Below are 12,242 nucleotides of genomic sequence, written 5' to 3'. Positions count from 1 at the left end.
TATGTAGAAGAAAAAAAAAATTGCAGCTGGCAAGCCGCGCACAACAATTATGTATCCAGGCAACGCAAACACTAGAGCGCGTAGCTCTTAGACGTCACCACTCAGAGCACGTAGGTATCCAGGCAACGCAAACAACTTTAGCGCGCGAGCACGCAGTGTGACGTTTCAGTCTCTGTGCACCAGCTTCTGTGCGCCGTTACAATTCTACAGCGATCGAGCCTCAATGAGCGCTCGCGGAATAGGAAAACAACCAACGGTGAGACGAAAATCCGATGAGAGGTCCATAATCAGAATTTAAAAAAAAATAATAATAATCTCTCAACACGGCGAAAGTTCCTGAGGTAGATCAAAAATAGCCGGGAGCCAGTGCTGGTCGGTGGACCCGTAGGTTTCTTCTTTCCTCGATGGACACGTCTTTGCCCCACTTCTGGTACCAAATGTAAGATAATCACGCAGGTATCTTCTTAAAATAAGTTGAGTACACGAGAAGAAAGAAATGCGTAGATTTATTAACGGGCCCACGGCAGGCAGAGGCACGTACACACCGGACGAAGACCTCCGTGCCAATGCCTAGCTCGGTATCTAAAAGCACTAGAAGGTTCTGATTGCCCAACGATAAACGAACTTTACATTAACAAAAATAAACAGTGTAATTGAAACATAATAATGTAAATAAAGAATAACAAAAGTAAAAACATATGCTACAAACCTACAATCAGGTTCAGATCCTGGCGAGCCCACTCGGCAACAGTGACCTAGGCAGTGAACAGATCGTTTTTGAGTGCGTTTTCATGCTAAATGAAGTTGGATTTTGAGGTGGAGGCTCAGGCCACGTAAGGCAGCACCGGCTTTTTGGCAGCAATGATCTTCAACGCAGGAAAGGTTGTCCAGGGGCCGGGTTCAGCGATAGCTTGGACTTCAACACGGGGATTCCCTGTTCCTCACCACATCTCGTTGCTTCCATGAACCTCATGTCGTGAAACCAAAGCAACAGTTAAATCTATGTGTCTGGATAATCTGAGGGATAACACGGTTACAGTAGATATTACATAAATCAATTTGCAAATACATCAAGACTGAACCCACAAGGTTACTTTATCAAATGTTTAACTGTAGTCTAGACCAACCATTAGATGGCAGCATTGTGCAAGCAATGTACATTTCTAAGCAAGCTACAACACTTTAATTTGTATACGACTGTAAATATCGCGTGAATTAGTCTACCCCAGAGAAAAGTAAACGTCCCAGTTACAATAATAACAAACAAAGCATTCTCGAAAGTGTGTAAGAAAACAAGAGACTCAACATTGAAAGAAAAATCACGGTACCTAATGAAGGGAAAAAAAGAAAGAAAAAATAAACAAACATCTACCACAGGCAGTCCACGCTCTGTTGTCGCGGGTAGAACACTCCTTTGTGAGCAAGACTCATTTAATTGGGCATTTAAAATGATTACCGTACCCCCGTTCCCCACTGTGGAATCGTTTGGTGTCTCGCACCGCATTAGTTATTCGTATTAAAAGATTACATGAAAAATATGCCCAAAAGGCAATACATTCTCTTTACATTTCCAAAGAGCGCCAATGCACACTCTTCAATCATATTTATGGCAACATGCTGCTCTTTGCAAACACGAGCCGAACCTAAAACTCCAGGCTCTCCATTCACTCCGCAGCCCAATAGCCGAGTTGCCTCAAACCATTTCCCACTCATCGTTACCTGCGCCGCTGCGGGGGCCACGGGGTGCAGCTGACAAACCTCGTGATTACCAAACACACAGAAACCAAGACCAGGTGACGAGCATCGACACCAACAGGAGGGCGGAACAACGCGTCGGACAAGGTTATTACTTAGAGGCCATCCTTGGCTTCAGGCGCGTGGCACGGCATCCTCAGGATTACAGCTTCGCTGTATTTACTTCACTGTATCCATCCCCAAAAACATAACAAGCAGCAAGAGGGGTACCGTAGAAGATTTATTTGCTACAAATGTACATTGGAAATCTGGTTGACATGACATTTACAGTAGGTGAAGTTACTTCCAGCTAAGAGTCCTGGGGAAGTTGAACACTACATCCAACGGAGAGGGGCACACTCCAGCTCCACCGGGCGAGTTTAAAAACGAATTATCGGCAGGTTAAAAAAAAACAAAAGTTTCTTCTTTATCAGGACCACGTACGACACCCCGGAACTGGCTTTCTACCCTGTTTTATGTTAAAAATGAGGTAAAAATATTCTCTGCTCCTTCCCCACAAACGGCTCGCCTTCTACTTCCCCAGGGCTTTGTCGAGGTTACTCTTGATGGCATCCAAGAAGTCCGTGGTATTCACATAATGCTCGTTTAACCGCACGCTGAAAAACAAAAGAAACTTTAAGCCAGGGATGCTTTGTCACAGAGGAGATCGAATGGCACAAAAACTGAAACTGTAACTGCTAGATTTAAAACCTGTACGGATGCCCTCGCTTAATTGTGGCAAGGTGGCAAATATATCGGTGGCCTTCTTTCAATGACGAGGCAGAGTGGAACAGCTGGCGCCCCAGACCGACGGACCGAGCCATCCATCTCCCCCCCACCCCAAAAAGCAAGCTCGCTAATGTATGTGGAAAGGTCAGACGACACCCCTGCATCACGACAGAGCCCACCACTTCAGACAAAACCCTTGCATTCACAAAAGCCAGCAACTGTGCAGTAATGGTCGAGTTGTTTCTTCCATAGGGGAAGCAGGATATTTTGGGGCCGTGGGAGTAATAGTAGGGAGAGTGGATAACGTCTAACTTCTGCTATATGATTGGTCGAGTGAACGTTAACATTTGCTTGGACTGCCGTGAGACCTGAGAATTTGCTGTTCCGTTTTTTAGAGCTCGCCTGGAACAGCAGAAATATAAATAAGGGGCGACTATAGAGTAATGCCCGACAGATCACTTGTGATGTCCTGTGTGGCTTTACGAGTGAGGTGTCCTGCACTGCGGGAGGAGGCAGGTGAGTTAGAAAGCCAACTCAGACAAGACTGAGGTCCTCATCCTGCGAGCATCCACATCAGTCTGTGATGACTCCTGGTGGCCATCGACCCTCAGAAGACCCTCACACCCCAACAAAATGCACACAACCTCTGCGTCATCCTGGACTCCTCCCTCTCCATGACCCACCAAGCTAACTCAGTCGCATCCTCCTGCTTTCACAGCCTCCAGCAGATCTATAAATGGATCCCAAAGGACTGCCGCAAAACTAACCCCATGCACTGGTTACCAGCAGACTCTACTCTGGCAACACCCTCTACGCCGGTACCACCCAGAAGACCCGCAAGAAATTACAGCACATCAAAATGTCCCCGCCAGACTCACCTTGGGCATTTCCCGCTGCAAACATATCTCCAATCACCAAAGAGACCTCCATTAGCTTCCAATCAAAAAGAAAATTAACTTCAAGCTCCATGTCCACGTTTACGAGTCCCTCCACAACCTAGGACCCGCCTACCTCAACCCCCACATCACCTTCTATTCCCCCAACAGACCTCTCCGCTCAATAAGCCCTAGCCACCATACCCCACATACGTGGGACCTCAACTGGAGGGAGATCCTTCCCCCTACCTTGCAGCAAAACCCCCCTGCACCTCAGGCAGTCACCATAGCTACCCAAATTTAGAAAGGACCTTAAAATCTGGCTCTGTGACTGAACCTCAGAGGACTCCTGCAGACAGACAGCAATTTTAAACTGCTAACTTCACTTTGGAGTGGGGGGAGGGGGGGGGAGAAGAGGGCGCATGAGAAGTGGGAGAGGGCAAGGGACTCTCACCCCTACAGGAAGACGGTCAAGTCCTAGAGCAAGTTGTTGTAAATCAAAAAGACAGGGCGCATGTATTTTTATATGCCCCGACAGTAAAACATCCAAATTGTTGTTTTTACTGTAGAGAAGTTAGCAGAGATGAGCTGTCACTGTGTAAGCTGTATTCAAGAATGGAGTATAACTTCTGAAAAGGACTACTAAAGTCAATACTTAAATGGTATATAATTAAACGTTACATTAAACCAGGATTGATGTGAAGGTCAAATCTATTTTAACTTCAAGAAATGTAGCTTTTAGAAAGGAACCACTCCGCCCAAGTTCACCAGTGGCCATTTGCAGCTGATGGCTACAGGACAGCCTTCTACTCTCCTTGGCAAAAGTGCGATTGACTCAGGAGAAAAAAAATGGAGGCCTACCACTGGAAGAGGCATCCCCTCTCCCTGCCAGCAGGCCTCGCAGGGTGCGTCTAAAAGGAGAGCTTCAAAGGTGAAGCTACCTTTGATGGGCGAAAGCAGACAAACAGGGGCTGCTCTTTTGTGTAGGTAGATTGGTGGGTTGGTAGCAGGACAGGATGGGGGGGGGGGGGGGGGGGGGGGAACGGGGTAAACTTTAAGACTTATTGTCAAACCAGTGTTTTTGCGAGCGTGAATCATCAGGTAGCTACACCTCTAGGGTGGGCTACCAAGCGCCAAACAGAGGGACAGGATCGGCCATCTGGGGCGAGGGCAGACAAATGCACTCTAGGATAGCTAGATGCTGCACTACCCAGGCAGTTATAAGGTGGGAAAGTTCCACCCAGCCCATTAGCTTGTGACCACCAGATCCTCTCCCAAGGCATTTTCTGAGCATAAATATATACCCCTGGCAACTAGACCTCAGATCACATCTGGACTGGAGAGAAGACCAAATAAAGATTGCCTTGCTGTTCCCTGGACCTAGCAAGAGTGGCTACACAAAACTCAGGACTGCATCTGCCGATTCTTGGGCTAGCAAAGAGGAATGTGCCAGTTTTGTAGATTTGTATGTACAACTCATAACACAAGGGTATCCAGGCATTTGGAGCATGAGCATGGGGCTTGCAGTGCTCCTAGTTAAACAGCCAGGTCTTCAGCTTTTTGCCTGTGGCAGCTGGCTCAGAGCCCCAGACAGAGACAGTTGGCTGGCTTCTTTTTACAGCATCGCATCCACAAAAGCAGAAATGGCCAGTTCTGGCAGGTCAGTATCCAAAAGGAAAGAAAGAATAAAAAAATAAAATAAAATAAAAAACTCATCACTTGATGTCCAAAGTGTAACCCAGACACTCATAAGTTGTAACCGATTCGGCCAGACCTGCAAGAGTTGTCAAAGTGCAATTTGGTTGCCTAAGATGGAGCCTAGTGTTCAAAGGGAACCACTTGTTTCGCTGTGACTGCAGAACAGTAGTACAGTGGCAATTAGACTTTTGCTTTGCCAAAGAGGACAGGGAGGAACATGGACCCTTGCAGCCACATTTTTCCCCAACCTGGGCCATGGAGTAACCCTAGGAAGACTGCACAGCATCCCTTACATCAGGAACACGCCATCGAAGTCTATGGCAGTACACCCATGTAGCCTGAAACTTAACTGGAGACTGCTTTGGTGACAAATTAAAAAAAAAACTCTCCCACTACTCACTAGTTCCCTAAACTCCCCCCTTCAGCTTTGGTTGCCCAACATGGGCCAGAGTAGTCAAACCACTCTTTAAAACCCTCCAGTGGATTTTGCTTGTTCTGTAATTTAAAAAAAATTCATAAAAATGTAATCTATTTTTATAAATTGGTGTCCGATATCTTGTGTTGCGCAACCTTCTTACTCAGTTTTGTTACTTCTTAATACTTAAAACTTGTTCCTTTAAGCCCGACTGCTCGAAGTCACAGTGAGTAAACAAGACCGACTGGACCGAAGTTGGTTTTGAGTGTATTCCACTGTGAGGTCACACAATCACCATATATTACCAGACAATTCCTCACGCCCAAGATCACACAATTTGGTCAAGTGGGGAAGCCGGGGTTGGTACCAGGTGGTCTGGTTTTGCAATTCGCCCACTAGAACTTCTTTAGTTCTTGGAGCATGATGTTAGAGGGTGGGTGGCAATTAAAAGGCACATGAAGGCTGGTCACCCTTTTGACTCAAGGATCCAATTTGGTGAAGCATGAGTATCAAAACAGTGCAGGACTCCCTATATTAAAAAGGTGTATACCTTTCATAATACACCACATTTTAAAGCATGGACAGACTGTGTTCTCTCTCGTATGGAAAAAAAACAATTGAGCGTTAGGTTGCAGTCCTATTATATTTACACATACTCACTACCACAGTTTAAACTTCTTCCTACTGAAAAAAAAAAAAAAAAAAAAAAGAAGAAGAACACACAACACGTGTGGGTGGGGAGTAAATGTGTTCAAAAACGGATTGCACAAAACCACACCAATTCATAAGGAGTGCCATCATTATTAAAAACAATGTATTTGGGTTCCATGCTTTCCATCTTGCTGGTTAAACAGGGGTGAGCGGTTCGGATGGACAGACTCAAGAGCTACTCTCAAAGAAATGATTTGTGCAAGCTACCCAGATAGAGTTCAGTAATGGAATATTTGTGCAAAGTGGTAAAGCTGGGATTAAACAAGTCTCAGTTCCACAGCTGGAACTTTCCCACCGTACATCTAGCTATAGAGGGTAGTGTGCTCATTTGCCTGGTTCAGTGATTGCACTATTTTTTTTTTAATTAATACATGCGTAGAGAGATCAATAAACCTAAAGGTTCTACTTCATTCCAGTTCAATAACCAAGTGACTTCCTTTCTACACTCAACAGCAAGAAGACTTGCCAGTGCGCGGAAGAGACACAGCAACTTGGACACAGCATCAAAGTATTTCCAAATTTAGATCTTTTAGAAACTAGGGTCTTCATTTAGATGCAGCATGGAATGGAACCCACAACTCATTGTCCACATCCCCTACACCCCCTAGCTCTAACTCCTCCCCAGCCACCCTGCTAGCATTAATGCAGCTCTCAGGGACACTAAAGACCATGCTTTTAGGCCCTAAGAAACGGTTTGCAGGTACCCATGGCATAAAGACTTCTACTCCATCCTGTGCAATCTCACTTCAGTACGACTACTTTCTCACATTCAAGAGCACTTTCAGGATCTGCTTGCCCTTTATATGCACTTATTTGGAAATTCACCATCACCATATTCTAGTCCAAAGTACAGTCTTTGTGAAGCATAGAGCAATAAACCAAATCAGCAACTGGATGGCAAGTTCATGCACCTCATGCCACCACACCAAATTCTATGGTGAAGCAGTCATGGGTGCAGCGAGCAACGCTACTGCCCTCTCCCTAACCACTACTTTTGTAACCTTTCTTATGACAATTTCACATCAGATTGAATTTGCAGCCTTACTAACATGTTTTATGAGCTCTCAAAAGTGCACAAGTTGGAAATTATGCGATTCCTGGGGCTAAAAACTAAACAATAATCTGAATATGGCCTAGCTGCTGCTGAAGGGATAAATCATCTAACTGTACGCTTAAGTTCTTTCCTAGAAACCACTAACTTGCTTCAACACCTTTGTTGTGGCCCAGGAAGAATTCTTAATTCATTAAACAGGTTCTTATTAGTAGCATGCCTGGGAGTGCCTGCCACCACCCCTACTAGCAAACACCGGAGTAGGAAAGACAGGAACCCGTACTCAAAAAAAAGTTGCCAGACTGCTCTACACAACCTCACTCAATCTGGAAAGGATCTAGTAGCTTGGCTCTGTAAAAGGCCACTATTGCTTGTATGGGACTACTGCTAGTAGCCTGCAGAACTCAAACCTAGACCCACACCTACTGACCATGTATGCAACCTTGGCATCACCAACTGAACATGAAGCGACAAGTCAATGCAATTACCTCCTCCTGCTTCCACACACTTTGCATGCTCTGCAGAATCTTCAGATGGATTCCAACAAACACCAGAAAGACCTCATCCCCAGCCGCCTCAACTACAGCAACACCCTCTACGGCGGCATCGCCACCCAACTCCTCAGAAGACTCGAGACCATATAGAACGCTGCTGCCAGACTCAATCTGGACATCCCCCAATAAACAAAGATCACCCCCACCTGAGACCTCCACTGGCTCCCCAGCCAGAAGATATGCCAGTACAAATCCATGCTGCATGCCTACAAAGCCCTTTACGCCTGCCTATATCAACCAGACTGAACTTCCACCAACCCTCTAGACACCTGTGCTCATCTTCACTCGCCCTCATACACGGCCACCACATCTGTCTCAGCCACAGCCGTGGCCACTCCTCATACATTGCTGCCAAGACCTGGAACAAACTTCCCCTCCAGCTCCATACTGCCCCAGACTTCTGTAAGAGACTCAAGACCCTTTGGGTCACAGTGTTGCACTTTACATATGCAGTTTGATTGTAATACAACTTTCAGTAGGAACACCAATACTAGAGTTCTTTGCAAAAATAAGATAGGATGCTCAGTCTAATTAGGCGGTGCCATTTCAGAGACTTACTTGCTGAAACCTCCATGAATGCAGCCAGCAAGATCCTTCGTCAAGACACCACTTTCCACTGTCTCCACACAAACCTTCTCCAGCGTTGAGGCAAACCTTCAAATACAGAAAGACAATTAGAAATGTAAGATCCTCTACGTAGAAAATATGTGGACATCTCATCTGCCTGAAAACTGGTGTTCTGTCACGCACCTTCACTCTGGCGTTAACCTATTCAAAACCTTGTTTTCCCTCCATCGGATTAATTGCTGAAGGTGCAATGTTCACATTCTATACATTACTTCTGGAATGTGCAGGGCATGAACGTCTCGTCCTATGGATTTACAGAGAATATCCTTCTGGTGCGTGCACACAAGCAAGGTACTGTTCCTATCGGAAGAAGAGTAGGAACGCTGGAAGGTATAACCACGGGAGAGGTTTACACCTTAACAGCAGGTGTTTGGCTGAGGTGCACACAGAGAATACAATATTTCGTTTAGGACTTAGTTGGAGCTATATTGGGATAGGTGCGCATTCTATGAGCCTGCTGTGTTCTTGGTGTGGGGGAATAACCACAGGAGAGAACAACCACTCCACCACCTGACTTGGCAAACCTAAATCCACACCCCTACATAAAGAGTCAGTTCAGAACTGGATCCAATGTTGTGAAGGCAATTATATAACAAAACCAGCTTGCCCAATATTACTGTGACTAATGGCTGTTCAAGGGAGGGGGGGGGGGCGGGTTTATTAAATACAATAATGTATTATTAATGATATTCAAAGCACTGATGAAAATGCAAACACCAGCGATGTACTGTCAAGTGGGGGAGAGAGAGAGAAAAATAAAATAAAAAATACAATACATACGTTGGTGGCCCTGGTCTTGGGGAAAATGGGTTTTATATTAAATGCACAAGCTAGAATTATTCAGAGAAGTTGGTGCCCAATGTGGACTTACCTGGCGAGGTCCTGGTTTCCATCTAACTTGCCTCTGTGCTCCAATCCACGAGTCCAAGCAAATATACTAGCAATAGGATTGGTGCTTGTGGGTTTCCCCTAGAATTTGAAAAGCAACATAGTTAATTCACTGGGTTGGTATAAGAATAAGATTAGCATGCAAGACAGTGTAGTCCAGAAAAATGAATGAGGTCTGACAAAAGTGGAAAAGGAATTTGGTGGTAGACTTTAAAAGGAAAAAAAAAAAAAAAAAAAAAAAAAAAAAAAGTCGAGTACATTTGAAATAAACAAAAACATAGGGCTTTTCCTCTGATGGAAAAAAACTGTACAGTACACGTTGTCAGAGAGATCCTTAAGAGGCACCTACCTACAAAGAACCCTTCCCAGATGCTTCGCTGACAGCACAACCCACTGGCCCTGGCCTGGATAATGTAGCTGTGTCCTTTCAAACCAAAGCATACAAGACCCTGCTGCTGCACTCCAGCTCTCCGAGATCAAGCCCCAGCTCCATTAAACACTTCTGTTCTCCCCCCTGGGTATTAAGGATTGTTTTCTTTGCATACTTTTTTTTATTATTCTTAAAACAAAAACAAAACAAAAAAAACACATTTATGCTTTCAAGGTCTTGGTACCTAAAAGAAGACAACAGGTCTGACTTTAATGTGCCAAAACTAGCGAATGTGCTGCACATTAACATAAAACCTACTGGTGTGCCAATGTGTGGTCTCTAAAGAATGACAACAATTTGTAGTCTTCCAGCAAGATTACACTCCGCAGTTTCCCCCAATCAACTTTCCAATAACTACAGGGCCTTTAAAGTGTCTGCTGCAATTTGGCAGCATCTTGGGGCCAATGGTGGTGACACGGATGGCACCCACATACAATGACCTCAACATAGCAAAATCCCATGTTATCACCCATAAACAATCATTCAGGGATGCTGATCTGGCTGCACAGACTGTGGCCCCACTTATCTCTGTTGCTGGGTGATTTGTTTCCCCCCCCCCATTATAGAATACTGTAGGGGTGAGATGAAGCTTCCACTAGTTCTCACTGCAATCGTGTGAAGGAGGCTTGCATTACTGCTACTGCACAAGTGTATTTATGTTATGCGCAGCAGTGAAATACAAGTACACAAAGCAGGTATGAAATGAACTTAATGAATGATAATTTGTCTATATGTAAAAATAGTCCCTCATGCGCTGCAATAGAAGCGCTCATTAGGAGGTAGATGAATAATGCACCACTCTGTAATTAGTATGAGGTGAGCATACTACTACTGCCCAGGAAAGGATCCAAGCACTGCGTGCACTACAAAAGACATAAGTTAAGCAGACAGCTGTGCTGCTAAGCCAGACCTAAAAAAGCAACACTGGGACTCACAATGCGTCTTTGAGGAACAGCATATCCATGAAACCTATGGATCCAGCTTCTAGAACAGGTTGCGCGTATTTATGGACAGAAGTCCTCAGTCTCCCTTTTAAGAAATCCTACCAGGGGATCTTCTCAATAACCACAACTAAACCACAAGGAGAACAAGCATTTACAATGCACTAGGGTCTCGCATTTGTCGGAGGTACAGCTGTTGTAAACTCCCAACCAGATTTTTTCAGCATCAAAAGAAAAAAACTGCGCTATCGCGCTGTTTTAACGCCAAAAGTGTGGCAAAAGTGCAATTAACGAAGCACTCTACTTCTGCACAGCAAGATCGCGCTCCAAAAACAGAGAAAAAGAAGTCCACAACCACAGCGAGCCTCGCATGTTTTCCGTATTTGGTCGCTGTGCTCGAGGAGGGCTAACCACGGAAAAGGCATGACGTATGCGTGCCTTTGACTAATCAAGCCAAGTTGCCGATGAAAGACACTGACGTGACGTCGACGGGGCTCTGAGCCCTTTTCTGATACCTAAAGCGTCTCACTAGCGATACGCATGCGCGAGCGCATGGGAAAAGGCTCAACCCTAAAAAGGAAGCCCACATTACAGTCTACCATTTAACACTATATTCTTTGGTTCTGAAGTAGTATGCTACTTGCCACCGCGCTTCAATAACTCATCAGGGAGTGGTAAGCACTATATAAATACAATTTGCAGTTACTTATACACATTCTGAAATCCATCTAACTACAGATTGCCAGCTTGAGTACAGACTGAAAATAAGACCCGCAAACCTTTTGGTGTTCTCGGTAATGACGGGTGACTGTGCCATGGGCTGCTTCTGCTTCAATAGTCTTCCCATCTGGGCAAACCAAGACCGAAGTCATCATTCCAAGGGAGCCAAATCCTAGATGAGAAACCCAACAAAAAATAAAATATTAACACTAAAGGTTGCCCTCCATCTGGCTTTTTGGAATGTCACAGTAGTCTACTGGCGTGCCTCCTCACAGATTAATACTGCCCCTGTCACAATAGTGCTAGATATTTACATTTGAGAGCAACAGCCTACGAAAAACATTGCAAGGGAATCTAGTTTCACGGTTCATGATGGGTTTGCTCTAGTGGCATGCTGACAATACTATTTGAATGCAGCCTTAAGGGTCTGCTGGGGTGACAGTAAAAGCTCCAAAAACACCAAACAGCAGCAAAATGTGTCCACGTCCCCTTTAGGCCCCATAGGAGAGGGCATGGTAATTTACCTTGAGCCAGGATGTCAGACTGTACATCCCCATCATAATTCTTGCAGGCCCACACAAAGCCGCCGGAGGATTTAAGTACCTGAGCAACCATGTCATCGATCAGGCGGTGCTCGTACCAAATCTTTAGCTTTTCAAACTGTGGCTGGTAGTTCCTGGAAAAGAGAAAACGTTACCCTGTATCCTGAACGCTTATTCAGCGCACTGTACGCAGAAAAGGCTATCAAACAGTTTTGCAGTGAGTATTCTATAGACACATGGTTTCATTATTCTGCCATTGTATGACTGGGCTCGGAAAAGCATCTTCAGTATCTCTGAAGATATCACTCATTGGCAGGAGCAGGACTC

At 45.0% G+C, this 12,242-nt stretch overlaps 1 protein-coding gene across 1 annotated transcript in view; it reads right to left on the bottom strand.

Moving 5' to 3' along the window:
• Positions 1-1,962: 1,962 nt before the first annotated feature.
• Positions 1,963-12,242, bottom strand: part of IDH2 (isocitrate dehydrogenase (NADP(+)) 2) — a 32,872-nt gene continuing 22,592 nt past the window's right edge. The window contains exons 7-11 of the mRNA XM_069222667.1: positions 11,898-12,049; positions 11,433-11,545; positions 9,266-9,363; positions 8,326-8,421; positions 1,963-2,351 (exon numbers count right to left, since the gene is read on the bottom strand). Of these exons, the coding sequence (XP_069078768.1) occupies positions 2,267-2,351; positions 8,326-8,421; positions 9,266-9,363; positions 11,433-11,545; positions 11,898-12,049 (544 nt within the window). The 3' untranslated portion in view covers positions 1,963-2,266. The remainder of the gene's footprint in view (positions 2,352-8,325; positions 8,422-9,265; positions 9,364-11,432; positions 11,546-11,897; positions 12,050-12,242) is intronic.

Source organism: Pleurodeles waltl, chromosome 3_1 (assembly GCF_031143425.1).
Source record: "Pleurodeles waltl isolate 20211129_DDA chromosome 3_1, aPleWal1.hap1.20221129, whole genome shotgun sequence".
NCBI classification, from domain to species: domain Eukaryota; kingdom Metazoa; phylum Chordata; class Amphibia; order Caudata; family Salamandridae; genus Pleurodeles; species Pleurodeles waltl.
Note: the sequence above shows the minus strand (reverse complement) of the source record. Positions and strands in the feature narration are given on the sequence as shown.